Raw genomic sequence first — 22,641 nt, 5'->3', positions numbered from 1 at the left:
ATAAGTTAGGCGTGATTAATAAAAAAATGTTATGCTGATGTTTTTTAATGAAAGATTGTAAATATTCTTGCCTATTATCATTATTTTTGTATTTAAACAGTCATCTAACAATGTTACAAAATCAGGTAAAAATTTTGAACGTGCATTTCCCGTTGTGTATGAGAAGGGAAATCCCGTCTCGATCTCGTCTCGAAATTTTATGAGAAATAAAAAATCTCGTCTCGAACTAAAAATCCAATCTCGTCCATCCCTACCTAAAATGTTTCATACCTTTGATTGGAAGTGGTTTTTTAAATAGCTTTTTAACACTAATATTTTACTAAAACCTTCCTGCATAGGGCTCCTGACTTACAACATCTCAGAATTTCTTTATGTTTACCTGGCTATGCCACTGTATTTGACCATCTGTGTTGTGTTCAGTCTGTGTGTGGGCGCCTGGACCAGTCCATGTGTGAGCAGCTGTTCCATTGGCTATGTGTGGGAGAGGAAACTCGTACGCAGCTGGCAACGTGTACACTGCTGGTCCGCATATGTGGCCTACAGCCCTGGTGGGGAGACTTCCTTGTCTCAACACTCACCAACCTCTACAGCTCCAACCAGGTCAACATCTTTCCTCAGGACAGGTAAGGGACACAATCAGTTGGTCTGCGGTAGAGAAAACTTAAGGTCGGTACGAAACGTTACTTGTACTTTGGTTCTCGTAAATGTAATTACAGTACCATACATTACTTTTTCTCCTAACAGGATTGTGTCATGAAGAAAACATGGTTAAAATATTTTAATATTTTTAATACTTTTCAATGAAATGGTGACCATACAAAGTAGGTATTTTAAGCCAAGTATGTATGAAGATGAGTTGAGTGGCGCGATCTTGTAGTCTTGTTAGTGACTAAGGCCGACATTCCTTAGACACAGCTGATGATTAATAGCCCATACAGCTAATGGCAACTAAGGGATCTACTGTACAGTTTATAGTGGAATCCGAACCACATTTTTGCTTTGGTATATACGAATTGGTCTAATTATCAGGATAGTACTGCAGATAGTCGTAGTACTCACTCGTATCTTATTTTAGTACCAAGATAAGTCATAGCCATGACAAAGAAGTTTTAAAATTAGGTTAAGAATTGTTAGGAACTAAACTTGTTTGAAGTAACAATTTGACAAGATAATTTATAACATCTGGTAAGTCTATTCCAATAACTGGGTGTTATCACATAATCTTTTTCAAAATATATAAGTTTAAAAACATTCCAATGCATTCAGTACAAAGACAGTTGTAGTTGTCAGCTGTTCACATTAAACAAATGACAATGAAAGACTGGAGGTTATGATGAAGTGAAGGCAAAGAGGAAATAACCAAACATCAAAACTTAAAATGGTTTACAATACCTGCATATAGTAATCCTTTGTTGCTGATTCTGGCAACTAGTTTTGGTTCTCCTGAACCATCATCAGGCCTCAAGGTGTCAAGTAATCACTTCATTCGAAGGTTGTTAACAAACACACTCACTCACTCACTCCCATGGCCATTTATGCCCAAGGCGGGATTTGGCCGCACCAACAACTGCTTTCCATCTCTCTCGATCTTCTGCCTCTTCCACTTCTGCCCCCACTTCTCTTACGTCCTTGGAAACACTATCCCACCATCTCTTCTTGGGCCTTCCTAATGGTCGTTTCCCTTCTGGCTTTCCTATACTTGCTTCTTTTAGTAGTGAACCTCGTTCTCTCCGTAGTGCGTGTCCTGCCCACCTTATTCTCCTTGCTTTCACGTGTGCTACTACATCATAATCATTGTACATATTCCTTATCTCCCTATTATGCCTTTTTCTCCATTCTCCATTTTCTTGTATTGGTCCATATATCATTCTTAAAATTTTGTTTTCAAAAACAATCATTTTGTTTTCTTCTTTTTTATTTAAAATCCAAGTTTCAGCTCCATATGTTAATACTGGTCGAATTATACTATGATATATTTTTATTTTCGTTTTATGTGAGAGAATCTTTGAAGTCAACAATTTCTTACAAGAATACATACATTTATTGGCCTGAGCAATCCTATAATTTATTTCCATTTCTTCACTATTGCTGCTTGATATAATTACCCCTAGATATTTAAATTGTTCAACAGCTTCAAAAATATGTCCATCTATACTAATTTCATTTGTCCTCATTTCATTTGGCTGTCTCGTGAAGTGTATATATTTTGTCTTCTCATCATTAATCTTTAGGCCCATTTTTTCTGAATTTTTTAGAACAGTCTTGTTAGCTCCTCTAGGTCATTTCTGTTTTTTGACAGAATGACTACATCGTCCGCAAAAGCTAGGATGTTTATTTTTGTTAACAAACAGAATTCAATAAATAAAACATGATGGTTTGTTAACAACCTTCGAATGAAGTGATTATTTGACACCTTGAGCGCATTGTTATTACCTGTGTTTCTTTATGATCTTGACAAGGCAACTAAAAATTGTTCTTTTCTGGTTTTGAGATTCGGGATTTTTTTTTTTTTTTTTTTTTTTTTTAGTTTCTGTTATGCATTGAGATAAAAAAATTTTGGTTTTGACCATCACTAAATTTTACTACCAAATTCAGAGTGTTAATTTTTAAACATTCTTAATCCGTATCAAATTGACGGAAGTCATCATCAATACGTATATACAGGTCAACACATAAAGTTCATATTTACAAACGGATACATTTAGATACACTTAAAAACCTGTAGGCCCGCCACATATTAACAACAGACCAACTGCAAGTCATTATCACGTGACATAACCCCCCCCCCCCCCCAGGTCAATGTCACCGGCTGGACAATGGATAGTCCCGTTGTGTCCCCGCCATACAACCTGTGTCGGTTTGTCTCGTGTCTGAATGAATGTGGCCGGCCAACACCTTTTTAAATGTATCCGTGTGTAAATATGAACTTTATGTGTTGACCTGTATATATGTATTGATAAAGACTTCCGTCGGATTATGGACTATTCAGTTTGATGCGTATTTGATAATGGGTCTTTGACCCAAAACTAGTCATCCCCAGACTATTTTTAAGACTGAAGACGGACAGAGGTATTATGTAAGGTTTTACATTATTTCAGAGTGTTCATCCTGCTGGTACATCAGGGGTGTAAGTCACTGTGTACTAAAGATAATACTACAGTAGAACCCCACCAATCCCAACTCGGCTAGTCTGATTCTTCGCTCAATCCAACCGTGCCATCGCCTATCGGTAGACATGGACGAGTCTCGAAATTTTTGAGAAATCTGTTTTTACGAGATGATATTTTATTTTGCGGAAAGTAAATAAAAGAAACATCTTATAACACTTAAAACATATATTTACGCTTATACTGTTACTCACAAGACGGTAAATATACAAAAAAGATGGTAAGTGGTGATCGATTTTGATTGGACACTCCAATCATCATTAGACCCAATAGGCGAATAACAAGAATCTTGAATGGCGTCCCTACTTATATCCTATTGGCTACCGGAAGCACCGGACAATACATTATTATAAGTACAACTGGCGTCCCTACTTATATCCTATTGGCTACCGGAAGCACCGGCCAATACATTTTTATAAGTACAACTGGAGTCGAACTTTACTTGTTCGTTAATCAGCTTATTTCTATTTTTACTTTTTTCTTTATAAAGATACAATTCTTCCCAAGCATTCATTACATATCCTTTCTTACAATTCTTTAAAATACATAGATTATCCTCCATTTTTCATATCGAGTGGCCATTTTGTAACAGGTGTGCGATATTTGATATTTCCGGTTTGTTGTTCCTCCATGCAGATATGTAGTTTTTAAAGCAGTTGATGAAGTTCACAGTCTGTCCAATGTAGAAGTTATCACAATCGTTACAATTGATTTTATAGATGCCCGAAGCGTCAAATTTGTTACAATCTTCTATTTTTTTATGCAATATTTTACTTATCCTGTAGGCTATTGAAACTCGGTATTTCTTGAATCTGTTAGCAGTCCTTTGTGTTGTAGTCCCCGTGTAGCTAAATGTGACATATGAGACAAGATTATAAAAATGAAGGGAAAAAACTTTTAAAACGCCTGCAGAAAGTCAATGCAATACCCGCAATACAGGAGCGCGTTGTTGTTGCGTTTCCCGGCGTTGTTATTTTTAATTAATTCTTTACATGCACTTTAATTGTTAAAGTTTTTTGCTTTGACATGACAAATGATGAGAAGTTGTTTGGTGTAAGCAGTGTGAGACATGTTTTACTACTGTAAATTTAACCAAAACAAGTCACTACAAAATCATTCTAAAAATAACACACTAAAAAAAATGTTACTCGATACTTAACTAGTTAGACTGATAATACTAATGTTCAGAGTGTTCATTCTGCTGGTATACCTGGGTCGCAAGTCACTGTGTGGAGGTGCTAGTCGCAGCACTGTGATAGACTCTGTGCTCAAGACTCTACTGATGCAGCTCACTCCCTTGGCTCTCACCAATCTTTCTCCGGGGTTCCTGCAGTCTAACATGGATCTACCTCTCATCAGCTGGCTATTGCTCTTCTTGTCCCAGTGCCTAGACTCCACACCAAATTCAAGTGAAGAAACTCAGGACAAATCTAAAACTGACAAAGAAATGTCAGGTAAGAATTATTTGCCAGCAAAGTAAAATTTTTGTGTTTCACTCTGAAATGATGTGAATAATGATTTAATCTTTGACTATTGATACAACTAGACTTTCCATCCCCATATTGAAGTTGTTGCTAGTTTTTAATCAAAACTGGCGTAGTTTATGGAGCCACCGACAGATTCCGCTGATCTAATTACTTATTTCTGTTGAATACTTTTTTACCAAGTCAAACTGGTGGAACGACTTATTGTGAGCTATAGCAACTGTTATGACCCATCCATCAAACATGTCAGCAAAAAAATATAAGGCACAAAATTGATTTTTAGACACTAGCACATTCTATTATTCTCTTTTTCAATATAAAATTGGGGACAGCTGGTCCATATAGATGTGTTATCTACTTCAGTATGTTATCTTCTTCAGTCAATGTTTAAATCAAAGTATTATGGATTTGACAAGAGTGTGTTGTCAGCAGGTAGATGGGACTTCCTGCAAGGAGAGTTGTCCATGCAGCGTCGTATGAGTGTAGTGGGCCACTGTACTGCAGGGCGTGGATACCGTCGCAAGCTGCAGAAGAAACTGATGCACCACAAGCAGCAGCTAGAGGATCTTGAAGTGGCTAAGAAGGCCTTCCAGGCATCCACTCAGGTCAGTGGCTTGCCTCATGGCCTTAAAACAAAGGTACACTTTATTATTTTTTATTATTTTGATTTAACATTGTGCCCCTTGCTATACTCATAACCTACAACAGCTGTTCATTATTTATTAACGGAACATAATAGTATTTAAACTAAATCTGTTAAAAAGAAGAATTTTAATTTCACATTATTAAGTGCTCACAATATGAAACAATCTGTTAACAATGTGAAATAATAGTATATTTCGTCACTAGAATCAAAAGTGGATCTTTTTAATACCAGTTTCAGTTTAACTGCCAGGGCTGAAAAATGAGCATGTCTTGATCCGAGTGAAGAACTATATTTTTATCATACTCACATAAACCTTAAGATTTAAATAAAAACAAACAGAAGGGCCCACAATACGGGGGGGGGGGGGGGGGGCCTGGGAGCTGAGGGGGCCCGCGAACCGGTGAGCGGGAAACGGCGAGCAGAGAGGCCCGTGACATATGACATAAGACATATAAAGGAAACACCCCTTTTTTTTAACACCCTTTTTTTCTATTTTTTTTTAAGGAACCCTTTTTTATGTTTTTTCCTACTGGTTATAGTTTATGATGGGTAAGGTTTTGTACTTTGGTATATTATTGTTGGGTAATATAATCAGTAGGGTTGAAAATTGGAGTTCATTCTTATTTAAATGTATTATTAATTATTCAATTGTATCAAACAAGTAATAACATTAAAGTTATTAATAATATATTCATATTGTTATCGTTTAATTTTGTTAATTTAATCGTTTAATTTCGCCTCTTCAGTGATGACAAACTAAGGTAATAAATTTAATGTTTTAAACGTGGGTCATTGATTGTTATGCAATCTTACTTTCGTCACCAGGCAGTATTTTACTTCTCGGTGATTTCGTACACTGCTTATGTCGTTTGCAAACATTTTGAAACATCAATTTTACCTGGAGCTGGAGCCATGAACGTTGGCTTTGGCTTTTAATATTGTATTATTCTAAATTTTAGTTTTGCCCTAATATTGATCGTATTTCATTAAATACAATATATTGCTACTCTACTGACTGTGTTTGTTAGCCTATATCTTAATTTTCCTCACAATTAACCAATAATAAAGACATATGTTAGTAAGGTAAACGCTTGAAATCCATACAAAGATAAAATAAATAATGCAATAGGCTATTTAAGCCTGTAATAAAAGTATGTCAATCTTTTAAATTAACTTACTTTTAGTGTATGAGTTAATTATAACTAAAGATTAAACTAACCTGATAAATAAATACTTTAATACTTTACTTTGAAATGGCGACCATACGAATGTAGGTATTTTAAGCCAAGTATGAATGGAGATGGGTGTAGGATGAGTGGCGTACCTTGTAGTCTTGCAAGTGACTAAGGCCAACATATTCCTTAGACACAGCTGTTAATTAACAGCCAATGGCAACTAAGAGGCCTACAGTTTATAGTGGAATCCGAACCACATTTTTGCCTTATATCTTTCCAACAGTTTGTGTTGATTTTTCCTGCGATGCACACAAACTGAGAAAAAAGGTTTTAAAGAAACATGCTTGCCTAGTAATATATATATACATAGTAAAAATGGATAACATGTGTGATAAATTAAATGTAAAACCTCCTTGATATAAACATTCTGATACAGATGAATAAATTGGGTATTTTTATTTTATTTACAAATTATTTACAAACACTGTTATTGATATAATGATGTAGTGGTGTAGGGAACTTTTTCATCAAACCATGACTGAAATACTTAACACGCCCTTTTATGGAACGTAATCCGTAATTTATTTACTACTCTATTTATGATTAATCTGTTTGATCATTTTTAAGGTGGTCCAAAAATAACTCTGGGGGGAGGGAGCGCTGATTATGTTGTATCGGTGTTCTAAAAATATCTCATGAGATGGGGCGCTCAAAAAAAGTTTGCAGGGGAGCTTGTAAAAATCTGTTACGCCACTGATCATTAGGCCTACTAACTTTGTCCATCGTGTCACTCACAGTTGTCACTCACGCAATCCTTCAATACAATCCTTCAACGCAAATAATAACAAAACAACAATGAGTGTTCAACAATGAATGTTTCGATTATTTATAATCTAATGAACTTTAATCGATTTTTGACAAACTCGAATCAAAAGTATCATCAACTATGATCTTTTTAGTACTAGTATGATAATGATCATCAAAACATGTGTTATCATCCAAAGATTAAAAAGAATAACTTTTGAATCTCAATGCATGTGTCAAAAACAGTTGTTTTAAAGCAGTATGATAAAAACCTTGTTTTTCTCTTTTTAATAGATTTAGTTTACAAAGGCCTACTATTATATTTCTTAAATGAATAATGAATAGCTGTTGTAGGTTATAGGTATGACAATAATTATTTGTGTTACTAGTGGGCAAAGTGGCACTTTGCTGCACATAATAGAAATGTTAACAAGTAAAGTTTCTCGAGTGCACCAAAGGCGCTGCTTTACAGTTACTATAAAGCATATAAATAATTAGTCTTTCAAACACTAAACGACACGGTTTAGATTAGGTTAAATCCAAGCGTTGAACGAAAATAGAATGTTAACTCAAAACAACAGGTTTAAGTTGTAGTATCAATACTCAAAGGCAGTGAAAAACTGCACCAGCTAATCGTAGTCGTAGTATCTTTAAGTGATGCCAACTTTATTTCAAGCGTACATGTATTACGTGCCTTACAAAAGCACACTGTTTTGTATTGTTTGGTTGGAATACTGGAGTACGGCAAAGTAAAATGAGTGTGGCAAAAGTAAGTAAATGTAGCAATTAGCTACTTTGCTTGCTATAATCAGTGAAAGGAAGACTGCTTTGTCAGGTAACTGTAGGAATTCTGGTTTAATGGTTTACTATACAGTGTGTAAATTAAGTCTTGAAACAAATCTGTATTTTGAAAACCAAAATAGATAGAAATATTCTGTTTGTAGCATTGATTCTTAACAAAGGTTCCGCAATTTTTACACCAAAAAAAATGGTTTAACCCCTTTAACATGGTAGGGGGTAGGGGGTGACATTTTTTCCAAATAGCAACCTCTATTGAGTGGCTCCTCATTTTGAAGGGCTTGTCAAAAGAAACACAATGAAGCAAACCCGAGGTGAATATCTCACCCCTAGCCAAAATGGCAGGTATTCCAAAATGGGTTCTTTTTCACATAAATCAAATTTTGGAATACCCACCATTTAGGCTAGGTATGAAATATCTAAGCACAACTTTAAATAAAACACTCATCCTGTTAGGGTATTAGTTAGGGTGTTAGTACCCTTTTAGGGGGGTTAAAAAATATTATTTATGTAAAAAGTTATGGAACCTTTGTTAACAATCAACGCCACAAACAGAATATTTCTATCCATTTCGGTAAAAAAATACAGATTTGTTTCAAGACCTAATTTACACACTGTATATGAGTTTAGGGGTGGGTATTCAAGCAGACTACAAATCAAAAGATATCTGTTAAATATTGTGTTCTGATTACAGATTATAGTCTGAATAATCCAAAACGATTACTGAAGTAATCTAATAAAATTATTTTTTAAAAAGCATGGATGGTTGAAGAAAGAATTAAACATTTAAACGGGAGTATAAAATAAAACAAGTCAATAAAACTAGCCATTTCAAGATAAATAAGGTTCTGACATTAGTCTATCTCTCTCTACATCTTTTTTGCGTTACTTTATACTGGTGACCTTTGTTTTACATTGATAATATTGTTGTTTTTTAACATGTATAGTTTTTATTGTACCATTTGGAATATACTTGAGTCCTGCTAGTCTAAACGTCCGCTTAATTTGAACAAGTAACGTGTCACATTCACTGATTTGATTGAGTTTCCCTAATTACTGGATACAGTGATCTCCCCGCAACCGCAGGACACAGTCAATATTTTTTTTGAAATTGCAGAGACATTCATTATGTTTATACAACCTCAGTCAACTTCCAGAATTTTGCCGCAATCATGGACAACAATAACAATTTTTCTTTGACCGTTGGATTTGTGTAGGTTGGTTTATTCCCCGATCAAGAGAGACTAGAACTATGTCTACATGATTTCTGGAGATGTTCAGGATTTTGTTGCGATGGCGGGAATGACAATAACGTTTACGTGATCGCAAGAGACGATGATGATTTCTACATAGCCGTGGGATGTATCCAGGACTTTGCCGTCAATGCAGATGACAATGCTTACGCGACCACGATGATGATGTCTACACGACCACAGGAGTCGTCCAGGAAATTTCCTTTATTATGTATCCAGGACTTTGCCGTCAATGCAGATGACAATGTTTACGCAACCACGATGATGATGTCTACACGACCGCAGGAGTCGTCCAGGATTTTTCCTTTATTGCAGAAGATGGTATAATTTCTACATGGCCATGGGAGATATTTTTTGGGTTTTGCGGGGATCACGGGAGTGAATGGTAATGTTTCTGAGACCACGGGAGATAAATAGGATTTTTCCATGCTCACTAGAGACAGGGATAATGTCCAAATGACAACAGTAAACGATTGTGATATTACTGTGATAACATTGAGACATTGTGACTAGTGATGTGTCGATACCAAAATTTTTTCGATAAGTAATGAGTTGTTGATCAAATAAAGAAAAAATGTATGCTGCAATGATACAATCCGACTAGCCAATTTAAGTTCAAACCCTTCTAAACACATAAAAAAAACTACCATATTAAAGATATTTTAAGATCTAACAATAAAATCAAAATGAAAATGATATTATAGAGAAGTGTATACAGGTATCCTACCCTGACATAGCTGCGGCCGAGTAGACATCTTCATCAACTCCCACGGTCACGGAAACGTCATCGTCATCTTGCATGATCACGGCAAAACCATTTAACATCATTTGTGGCCGTTTAGAAATCATTATTTCTCTTGGTCAAAGAAACTTCATTGTCGTCCTCCGCAATCCCGGCAAAATCAAGAACATCATCTGTGCATGGTGTCTACTCTCCGGGAAATTCGGGAAAACCGGGAAAACTCCGGGAATTTTATCTTTCCTTGAAATGTCCTGGAAAACTCCAGGAATCCACCCGAACCTCCGGGAATCCACAACCCGGTCATCGGAATCGTCAGCTAACCAAACACTATTGCTTTTGTTGCCAAAATCGCGGGAGACGATTATCGGTGTCGCCGAAACGGCAAGATATCCTCACGGGTATTGCCGCGATCGCGAGAGACGATTATCGGTGTCGCCGAAACGGCAAGATATCCTCACGGGTATTGCCGCGATCGCGAGAGACGATTATCGGTGTCGCCGAAACCGCAGGATATGCTCACGGGTATTGCCGCGATCGCGGGAGACGATTATCGGTGTTGCCGAAACCGCGATATATGGTCTCGGGTATTGCCACGATCGCGGGAGACGGTTATCGGTGTTGCCGAAACCGCGATATATGGTCTCGGGTATTGCCGCGATCGCGGTAGACGATTATCGGTGTTGCCGAAACCGCGATATATTTTCTCGGGTATTGCCGCGATCGCGGTAGACGATTATCGGTGTTGCCGAAACCGCGATATATGGTCTCGGGTATTGCCACGATCGCGGGAGACGGTTATCGGTGTCGCCGAAACCGCAGGATATGCTCACGGGTATTGCAGGATATGCTCACGGGTATTGCCGCGATCGCGGGAGACGATTATCGGTGTCGCCGAAACCGCAGGATATGCTCACGGGTATTGCAGGATATGCTCACGGGTATTGCCGCGATCGCGGGAGACGATTATCGGTGTTGCCGAAACCGCAGGATATGCTCACGGGTATTGCCGCGATCGCGGAAGACGATTATCGGTGTTGCCGAAACCGCAGGATATGCTCACGGGTATTGCCGTGATCGCGGAAAACGATTATCGGTGTTGCCGAAACCGCAGGATATGCTCACGGGTATTGCCGCGATCGCGAGAGACGATTATCGGTGTCGCCGAAACCGCAGGATATGCTCATGGGTCTTGCCTGCGATCGCGAGAGACGATTATCGGTGTCGCCGAAACCGCAGGATATGCTCACGGGTATTGCCGCGATCGCGGTAGACGATTATCGGTGTTGCCGAAACCGCGATATATGGTCTCGGGTATTGCCACGATCGCGGGAGACGATTATCGGTGTCGCCGAAACCGCAGGATATGCTCACGGGTATTGCCGCGATCGCGGTAGACGATTATCGGTGTTGCCGAAACCGCAGGATATGCTCACGGGTCTTGCCGCGATCGCGGGAGACGATAATCGGTGTTGCCGAAACCGCAGGATATGCTCTTGGGTATTCCTGCGATCGTGGGAGACGATTATCTGTGTCGCTGAAATAATAAAATATGCGAACCTGTTTTGCCGCGATCGGTTGCCTGTGTTGACGAGACTGCAAGATATGCTCACCGGTATTCCCACGATCGCAGGAGATGATAGCTTGTGTCGCCTTACCTATTAGTTATACTGTTTTATTATGTTGTATAAAATATTTTTCTTTGGAATAGTTTTGTTTTAAATTAAAATAATCATTAATAGTAATAATAAATTATTATTAGCGGGTTGCGATTAGTTTAACGGGTTCCGATAGTAGTTCTTAAAATTCAGGAATTTGTCTTGAATTCTCCTGGAAAACTCCTTGAATTTTTTAAACCAGGTTTAGTAGACACCATGCTGTGGCAATGTAGACATTATCTTAATCGTCTTTTGCGATCACAGACAAATTTTAAACATCTTTAGCAGCAGTGTAGACATCATCGTCATCTGCGATCACAGCAAAATCATGGAACATTTACTGAGGCGTGTAGACGTCATCATCGTCTCCGTCAGTTACAGAAACTTCGTCGTTGTCTTGCGCGTTAGTGGCAAAAGTGGTAATTTTCTGATCGCGCTGGTGTGACGGGTATCGGAATCGACTTTTGACGATTCAAACGGCCAAGTATCGGTGGTATCTAGTATCGGTATCGAGACTCCACACATTCCCAATTGTGACAAATGCACATTACACTAAATTTAAGATTAATTAAATTTAATACTGCTTGTCAAAATCTACCATAGCATTAAATTATTTTGAAAGAAGATTTGTCCAAAAATTATTTAGGATATGGCCTTACGCCAAACTAATTATATCAAAAAGCTCGGCTTCCAAAAAGCTCTATATTTTACCTTTTTCTAAAGCTTGACTCGATCAAAAATGTCAGATTCGTATACTTCTAAATAGTTGTAAAATAAAACATGGTAATAGGGTTCCTTCCTCTTTGTCTTCAAAAGTTATGGAAGTTTGGGGATAAAAATCAATCTCAAATCATCAAATCTCCATGTTAAACTGGGAATTGTTCAGATTTGTTCAACTGTTGTCTCACATTTTTTGTCAATCTCGAGTTTTGGCCTTGACTTATGACTAACGTTTTCAAATAAAAAATAAGAGTACCGAGCGGCAAATTTACATTCACGCCAGTCCTACCTAGGCAATACCCAACAGCCGCCCCTCCTGCAGCCAGAAAACATAGGATGAAAGGGCATTGCTTCACCTTAACAACCACAGCATAGATCGCTGCATCCATAGTTTGTCCGATTCGGCAGCGCTTAGATGACATCAGACCATGCAGCCAGTAGGCCCGTGCCCTGTTGGTACCAAAGTAATGGTACTAAGATTTTTATGTTGATTCTTGGTACCAGAGTTTTCCCACAAACCGATGGTACCAAAAATTTATCTTAGACACATAGACATCATTATTAGTATAGCCTTCATATAGATTGAAGGAAAACCTTATTATCTAACCTCTTGATGTTGTCAATAGTGATCTGTTATTGCTTATACAAATTTTAAACCTCGTGGTTCTAACAGAAACTGCTTTAGAACTCTCAACATCATGTTAAGGCTGAGACAAGATGTCTGCCCAATATCTACTCAAGTAAAGATCAAGAAACATTCAAATGCATTTGAAGAACTTAAATATTTAGTCAGAAAGCATTGAAAATATCTACATCCAATCCTTTGCTCAAAAATGGAAGCTACAAGTAAAACACGTAAAATTAATATCCAGCATTCAAGAGCCATAGGCCTATACTTTACCGATTTAAGGAGACAAATTTCACAAGGTTGCCCAAAACGCTGTTTAAGGTTACTCTTTTACATGGATTTTTCCAGGCTTTGTCAGCTCTGTCGACCCAAGCTGCAAAGCTCTCATACAAGTTAGAAAACGCCCTCAAGCAACAGGAACAATTTCTGAAAAAATCAGTGAAGCAGCAGGCTTCAACGTCCAAGGTAGGTTAATCAACAACAATAAAATGTCATAATTCAGGAAAACCCGGATCAACTGAATTAAATGGGACGATTCTGTATAACCTATTACATTCCAGTGACTTAGCCTGGCAAACTACCTTTACATAATTTTCTAATTGATTTTAATCTTGTTATAGTTTTGGTTTACCCAGGTTTCAGTTAAAAGTGCGACTGAAAGAAGTTTTACTACATTTTTATGTGGAATGAAAAATAAATTACCTGGTTTGATTCAAGTATGATATTAAACAATTAATTTTGAAGGGAGAGGCAAAAGATCACATATTATAAGGGTGCCAAATTCTTCAATAGATTGTCGTAAAGTTTTAATAACGAGACTAAAATGAAGAAACTCACAAAAATTTAAAGGCTTTTATGATTGAGAACACTAAATAAAGTTAATAGTGTTGTTTTGTTGTTATTAGGTGTAATTGTAACCAAGCTGATTAATGTACTTAGTTTTATTTCTTAGACATAAGATCTGACACCATTCATTGTACAGTTGTACATATTAGGCCTATGAATAAATAAATATTTTATTTCATTTGAACATATTGCTTTCTTAAAGGTGTGAATGTTGTCTCCTCTATTGCTTTTATTAAAATCACAGTATATTTAGCGTAAGTAGTTATTGATTTTGGTATTGTTTTAATTGTTATAAATTTGAAATTATTGTTGCAAATTTAAAATTATTGTTTGAAATTATTTTTTATTTTTAAATTGTTTATATTTTTACCCTTTTTCTAGTATATTATTGGTTTTTGTTCCATATTTTATTCAGTTTTATAACATGATTTAATCATGTTTAAATTAAATTTAGGTAGTAATTTTTAGTGTTTTAGAGTAATTATAGAATGTAATCATTACCTTTCCTTTTTGTTCTTCTAATTAAGATAATTTGTGCACTGTCCTCTCTTTGCATCATAATCTTTAATTTTATATACAGATTTATATATTAAAATTAATAACTGACAATTGAAAATGCATCATCTTTTTATGCCTGGTGACGAATAAATATCTTGATTCTTGAAATATTGTCTATACAGGGCTATTAAAAAGTCTGGAGACCCCCTGTCAATTTTTTTACGGTCCATACTAGAAAAACTAAACTCTGCACACCTTTATGGCATGTTATGAAGTTCCTTATGGGCATAACTGCTACTTCATATTAAATGGGGGATTTTGGGGCAAACTCAAAAATTTTAAATGGTAAGACCCACCGAGTGACACCTCATTTTGGAGGTCCTAATAAAAGAAAACTAACAACACAAACTAGGGGTCTCTATCTCAACCCAGTATAAAATGGCAGTCAATTGAAATTCTCAGAAATTAAATTTAACTTACAGCTTTCCAAGTCTGGAGACCCCCAGTGAATTTTGTAACGGCTCTCACTAGAAAAACTAAACTCTACACACCTTTAAGGCATGTTATGAAGTACTTTTTTAGCCTTATAGCTACTTTGTTCGCAAACCCAAAATAGGGGATTTTGGCGCAAACCCAAAATAGGGGATTTTGACGCAAACCCAAAATAGGGGATTTTGGAGGAAACTCAAAGATTTTAAATGTTAAGCCCCATCGAGTGACCCCTCATTTTGAAGGTCGTGATAAAAGAAAACTATCAACGCAAATTAGAGGTTTCTATCTCAACCCAGTAAAACATGGCAGTCAATTGTAATCCTCAGAAGTGAAATTAAGTTAATTCTTATTTCTAAAGATTTCCATTGACTGTCATATTTTACTCCCCCAAAATCCTCCATCTTGGGGATGTACAGGAAGTGGTGGTTATGCCCAAAAAGTACTTTATACCATGCCATAAAGGTGTGCAGAGTTTATTTTTCTAGTATGGGCCGTTAGAAGATTAACAGGGGGTCTCCAGGCTTTTTATTAACCCTGTATATTTAGATATTTTAATAAATGACAAGACAATGCACAGTGCGTTATCTTTATATGCCTAGTGACAGATGCAAATCCTGAATCTTGAATTATACTTGTATATATTTAGATGTAATAACTAACAATGTCCAGTCCAGTGCATTATCTTTGTATATCTAATGACCAATACAAATCTTGAATCTTTAAATTGTTTTAAATATATATTATATACAGGGTGATTGATATAAGTTTGCCAGCCGTTTTATTCGAAAACTATAAGAGATATCAAAAAAAGTTAAATGGTAAGTGCCTTGGATTTTCTATTTAAAAAATTGTAGTCAAGTTGAAAAAATTATTTCAGCCGCCATTTTCCTATATTGCTGCCAAAATTGATTTTTCTTATGGAACACCCTGTATTTTATGATGTATTCCGGTAGAAAAAGTAATTGTAAAAGATGATTTCATTCTTGTGATTTTTTTCATAAACCTAACCGATTCAAAGGTAATAATGGTTAAAGTTTTGAAATTTCGGCATGAGAAAGAGTTACGATAAAGGCCTAAGCAAGCATGCCGGTTGTTTTATTCAAAAACTCTTCGAAATTTCACAACTTAAACCATTATTATCTTTGAAACGGTTAGGTTTATGGAAAAAATCACAAGAATAAAATTGTCTTAAAATTACATTTTCTACCGGAATACATCATAAAATACGTTCCATAAGAAAAATCCAAGTTGGCGGCCATATTGGAAAAATGGTGGCTAAAATAATTTTTTCGACTTGACTACAATTTTTAAAATAAAAAACCCAAGGCACTTACCATTTAACTTTTTTTTATATCTCTTATGGTTTTTTAATAAAACGGGTGGCACACTTATATCAATCACCCTGTATACATCAGTTAAGTTATTTTCTAAACGTTTCCATATGTTAAAACCCTTATTTATAACCATCTGTAAGTTTACAGATTAAGTAGGGTTTATATAATTACGATGTTTTAACCCATTGAAGCCAACTTACAAGCGTTACTCGTACGGCCGCTGCAGGACTGGCGGCTGACTTACGAGTGCCGCTCGTGTCACCACTACGCAACACCACTAGTTATTTAATTATTATTATTTTTTCCCCATTTTGTTTCTTCTTAATTTTATGATGTTTATAAATATCTTGCTTCTTGTTTTGCATATTTACTCATTTGTTGCGAATAACAAACAAGGTTTTGTTGCCATGGAAACCAGATATCACCCAAAATCAGCTGGGGGAGGGTAAAACAACAATTTTTTCTATGTTATTACCCATAATAGTAAACAACTTGTGATTATCCTACGTAGGGAATCAATTGAAATTTATAACAGAAGTGTCATTTGGTGTCTAGATTAATCTTGGAATTTGTAAATCAAGTTTACGTTAAAAAAATAATTTTTTAAATTTTTATTTTATGATTTTTATAATTTTTTTTATTTTTTATTTTACACTTTGATTATCAAATCACCATTTTCTTGTAGACAATTTTACTGTGAAAACAAATTGTAAAAGAATTATTTATTTATTCCCTAAGGTTTTATTTCCATAACACTAAGAGTAAAAGTCTACAAATTCGGTAAAATTAATTGCTGCCCGAGGGTCCTGCAGGCAGCGCATTAATTCCTTCCCCAATGGGTTAAGATTCAGAAGATGCACAACCAAAAGAATGACTTGGTGTGATTAATAGGAGTTGGACTCGGGATGTGATATTTTAGCCACTATACTTTTAAAAGTGAAGTATTTATTCCCAAGTCAAGCTATGTGAAGAATGGACGTTGTTAGGTTCTGTTGAGATATTGATGGTACGTATATGAATCATATAATTGATCAGGGATTAATTATAACCTGATTGTGTTTATTTGATTGTTGTTGTAGATGAAAGAGAGTGTATCAGAGAGTCGCAGGTCCAAGGATGATGCAGGGTCTAGTAGTGGCAGCAAGCATGTTGCTAGTGAGAACAACGTCCCATTACTTCCCAGAGCTCACTGTCTGCCTGTAGCTAGGGCACTCACTGCCCTGCTCCTACACATGGACTACACTTGTAACCTTGATACATTTCTGCTCACCTGCAAAGTAAGTCATTCTGGCCAGTCTCAAATGTTTTGTAAATTCTTTAATCAATAAATTCATTTGTATCAATACCATTTACGTAGGTTTTATGTAAATATGTGTCAATTCTCGGTACCACCAATACTTGGACATTAGTACAGTAGACCCCCTTTTAACCGACCCTAACAGGACGTGACCTAGGACCGCGGAAGATGATAGTGATATCCACATGGCCGCTGGAGATGATCAGAATATTTATTCGATCGCGGAAGAAGAAGATAATAAATGCCCACATGACCATGGGAGCTCATGATTTTGCCACGATCTCGGGACAGATGATTACACAAGTAGATAATGATGTCTACACGACCGCGGGTGATAGTAAGATTTTTTCCTCGATCGCAGAAGACTATGATGACGATATCTCATGACCGCGGGAGACAATAACGTTTTCTACCTGACCGCGCGGTAGACGATCAGAATTTTGCCGGGAACGCAAATTGAAGATGCTCAAAATTTTGCAGTGGTTGCTGAAGATGATTATGATGTCTCCATGACCGCAGGAGATGATCACGGGCACGGTATTACCTTGCGTTTGGCTTGAAAATCTCAATCTGGCACACCTCTAGTTATAATAACATTTTCCTTTTGGTATTTTTTGTAATATCTTATTTAACTTTTGTCATGGTGTTTATTTCATGTGTTTAAGCTTAAATTGGTTTTTAGAATTTTTTTTCACTGCATCAATAGGTATTTTATTTACTGGAAAAACACTTTATCAACCCAAAATCACTTATGGAAGGACATAAAGACATGGGTTGTTGTAGTATAACAAATCCATACAGAAAATTATGTAGAGTTGAAAAAGTATTAGTATTGGGAATCAATAAATTTTGGTATCCACACATCACTAGAAGCTGAATGTATAATCTGACAGGGATTTTCCATTTTACATATTCATTGATTAACATCTATTAGCCACCTCCACAACAGGATAGTTTGTCCCTCGTGATGTGACAGTGAAGTGTTGTTGGCAGGTTCTAGCCAGAGTGACACTGTGGACCAGGCCTAGTTTGACCATAGGAGAGGTGATAAGTGAGGACCAACTGTCAGGTCTTGTGAGACTGGCTGTCAACTCTAGTCAACACTCCACGCCCTGGGTGTGCCACGCCATCACCTGTCTGTTGCAGGACATGCTCCAAGGTGAGCAACAGAGACAACTCTACAACTGATCATTTCATGCACACTCTGTATGTTTACTATGTGCAAGCTAAGGTGCTGATAATGGTTTAAATAACATCAGTCATTCAGTTCAAATTAAGTAGTTGTTTTCTGCAACCTAGGTTTCAGCTAGGGGTCTGCAGTGCACCGATAAAGTTGGGACGGTACTGTTCTGGCCTAATTACCGTCATCGGTTCGGGTTCGGTACAGTATTTTATTCACTTCCAAGAACTCGTTGAGTCTGTAGTTTAGCTCATTAAAGTTTTATCACTTTCATTCCTTTACGACTTCCATGATTTATTTAATTTAATGTTAAAAAAAGTCAGATTAGAAGTACTACAAAAGCAAAACAAAAGAAGGGTGCGAGGGGTTGGGCAATGACATCGAAAGGAGCGGGCCACTGTGAATGGAGAAGGCGAGGGGTGAGGGGAGGGTGCAACCTTGAGCTATATTTAGACTAGAGGGCTGGCTGGGGATTCTAATAGCAGGACAATGATACAAAGTTGTATTTCCGATTTGACTTCAGATTCGAATAAACTACAAATATATTCAAATTATTGCCGTTATTTGCATTTTTACATCAAAATAAAAAATTCCACAATCATGATATTTAGGTCATTGGCCTTTATTAGGCCTACGCATCTGGTTGTGTTGTTTCAGAAGAGAAGCATAATTATAAACTGTTGTAGTTGAAAACAATTATTTTGTAAACCTATTAAACATTAGATAACTCATAATGATAACAACATACAACTCATTATTCTTTTATTCTTTCCTGGGTTTCCCTTCATTCATGCATTCAACAAGTTGCCATGGTTACTAATCACCCCGTTAGAGACTACTAAGCATTATGTAGCGTATTAGCAAACTTTTATCATCACTTATTGATAACAACAGCATTTTTATGAGTTATATATTTTACTACCTGTCCTACCCGTAACAAGATGAAATAGAAAAATTTAATCTTAAAATTTTTACGTTGTATAAAAAAACTAAACACTTTTAGAAATAAAATTCAACCATACCACTTTATTTGATAAACGTTTATGGCTTTCAAATCACATAAGTAGTGGAAACCGCCATTTTTGTTTGGATTAATTTTAAATTTTGTATTTGATAATATAAGAAATCTTACCAAATTTTCCAATAACATTAATATATACCCTCCTAAATAATAAGGTCTAGGCCTGGGTCGATGTTGGTGACAAAATAACAACAAAAAATTAACAGAAAATCAAAACAATTGCAAACACATGTTTTATTTACATGTACATGCTCTCGTAAGGTACTAAAAAAATAATAAGGTCTTATTGCCTAATATTTAACAATTTGTTATATATACAGGAGGGAATGGAAATAAAACAATTAGTCCTGAGCCGAGTTCGGTGGAAGAAGAGCCAGAGCATGAAAGTGTGAGAGAAGAAGAAGCTCAAGCCTCTAGTAACATGAGCGAGATGGATGACGACTTTGTGCCGATGCCTGAATCTGACGATAGTGCTGCTTCACCAGGTATACAGTTAAATGCATGTTTACCATTTTATTGTAGTTATGTGTTTTTACTCTTGTTTATGTTATGTTGTTATGATTATTACAATTGTCAAAGTCAAACATGCTTTATTCATTGTTTTACATAACATAGCACATTGAATGTGTCAAAAAATGTATCAAAACTAATCTAATGAGTACTAGTGTACATGTTGCTCGAAATCGAGCAATTGCAAAGAAGTAAAGTAGTTACAGTATTTAAAAACAAATAACTTATTTAAAAACGAATAAAAGTCATAATTTCCTATGAGTTTAAAAGACTCCACTCATAGATTATGTACCTAACAGGACAATATAATAAACATTTCTTGTAAATATTTTATCATTTTTCAAAAGCTGATCTGGGTTTTTAGTGTATTCCACAAATCTTTCCCACTTGTAGCCACATTAGGTTGTCCATGTTGATCTTCGTCAATGATAATGTAGTCTGCATAGTACTATCCGTTGTCGCCAGTACGTTTACAAATTTTAGTGATTTTTTATAGCGATAACATTTTGTTTACATTACTTAAGAACTGCCTGATGTTATGCTTAACCTCTCTGTCACAATTTTATTTGCTTCAATTGGCAATAATTGGGCTAGTTACTGTTATAACGTAAGTTATACTTACTTGAATAAAATGCAGAATTGAAAGGCCCATCATTGTTGTTCAGATTTTGTTTCCCTTAAATGTGAATAATGCAAATCCTTCAGTGAAAGTTTTATTAAGGTTTCTTGTATGTAGTCATATTATTTTAAAATCACTTGACTTTTATGAAAACATATATTTAATGTCCTTGCCATACCAGTTTAATTCAGCCTTAGAGTGTTTTCCTTTGCCAATCATCATAATGTTAAGTCCGAGTTTTCTACAAAATAGTAACACTTCGGCTAACATACTTGTTCGTTGTTTGTGGGAATCTTCATATTGTATGTAGTGTTCTTCATTATATAGGACTAGCTGTACCCGCGGGCTTTGCCCCGTTTTACTTCATAAGTGAGCTCGTTCGCATGGCTCAATCACGCCCTGGTTGAAGTTTGTTCGCTACGCTAACTCGCCTCCAGGTTGAAGTTCGTTCGCTACGCTCACTCACCTTTTGGTTGCAAATTAGCTGTTGTCGTAAATTAAAAAAATAATAGTGCTGCACCCTGTTAATAATCCTTGTAACTTTAATGCTATTGCTCGGTGAGGGCTTTGCCTTTTATATATATAGATGATAACGATAGTAAATGTTTTTTTTAAATCTCTATTTCTTCTACTTGGTGGTGTTCTATTTATTTTATTTATTTATTTACAGAATGCCATTACATCACAAAATGACAGGACATTTGTCAATTACATTATAATACTTAAAGCTAAATAATAATATTCAATTTAAAACAAAATAATTTTAATACTTAACATCCTACCAATTTCCACTTAAAAATTCATTTAAAGAATAAAATGTTTTGGTTAGCAACCAGTTTTTACATTCTTTTTTAAATTTATTTGGATTGGTAATGTTTTTTAAATTATCACATCTTTTCTTCAATGAGTTCTCCTCTTGTCATGTTGCTTAGCCTATTACTATTTTAGGCCCTATAAAAATAATTCTTATGTAAAGCTGTAGGCCTATTTATGATGATATTATTAATAATGGTATTGCATTGTGAGGTTTTTTTATACTTAGGAGGTTAGGAAGCAGGGAATGAATGATACATATTGCATGGTGGAAACATAGAATTTTTTATTTTCTTCTTGCTTTCAGTCTTGAAGCCAGTAAACAGGCCCTAAAATTTGCATTTTTTAATTGATTTGTTTATGATCTTAGGGCTAAAGTTTATGATGATTAAGTTCCATTTAAAACGTGTTATAATTTAGCTATTTAGTTATTTCAACAGTTATGAAAATGTTATTTTCTTCTTTCTTGCAGTTGAGGTGATTCCCAGATTCCCAAGCTGTAAATAAGATATATGAATAAGATATATACCCTGCAAACCTGCAGTCTAAGCGAATTTCCATTTGACTGATTGGATTTACAATGAAATGTCTGCTTAAAAATACAACATTTGTTCCCTATTTAAATAGAATTAGTTTAACAAGTACTTAGGTTTGCTGCATCAGGGAGGGTAAAACTGTTTTATTTTTGTAAAATGTTAATAGTTAGTAAGAAATAAAAACATTTTACAAATTTGATCAAAATATGTTCATAAACAAGCAAACTACAACAGTTTACTTATTCTCCATAAGAATAACATTGGAATTTAAAATTTAAAATTTTTTTGGAATTTTCTCCGTAACCATTAGGCGCATAATAACGCTTCAATATACTAAGTTATTTGTTTTTTTAAGCTCTACAAAATGGTTTGGAAAGAAATTGCTAAATTTTATGTTTTTTGGGTCAAAAATGGGAAAAACTT

General features: G+C 35.8%; 1 protein-coding gene across 1 annotated transcript in view; it reads left to right on the top strand.

Moving 5' to 3' along the window:
* LOC129000182 (baculoviral IAP repeat-containing protein 6) overlaps positions 1–22,641 on the top strand; it is a 274,298-nt gene that overhangs the window by 119,254 nt on the left and 132,403 nt on the right. Inside the window, exons 25-31 of the mRNA XM_054427130.1 lie at positions 421–623; positions 4,356–4,621; positions 5,081–5,289; positions 13,421–13,537; positions 17,322–17,519; positions 18,533–18,698; positions 20,061–20,225. Coding sequence (XP_054283105.1) covers positions 421–623; positions 4,356–4,621; positions 5,081–5,289; positions 13,421–13,537; positions 17,322–17,519; positions 18,533–18,698; positions 20,061–20,225 — 1,324 coding nt within the window. The remainder of the gene's footprint in view (positions 1–420; positions 624–4,355; positions 4,622–5,080; positions 5,290–13,420; positions 13,538–17,321; positions 17,520–18,532; positions 18,699–20,060; positions 20,226–22,641) is intronic.

This window comes from Macrosteles quadrilineatus, unplaced genomic scaffold (assembly GCF_028750875.1).
Source record: "Macrosteles quadrilineatus isolate MER2022 unplaced genomic scaffold, UCM_ALF_1.0 Scaffold_1__1_contigs__length_201487025, whole genome shotgun sequence".
Lineage (NCBI taxonomy): Eukaryota > Metazoa > Arthropoda > Insecta > Hemiptera > Cicadellidae > Macrosteles > Macrosteles quadrilineatus.
The sequence above is the reverse complement of the archived record's forward strand: the minus strand, read 5'-3'. Positions and strand labels throughout refer to the sequence as shown.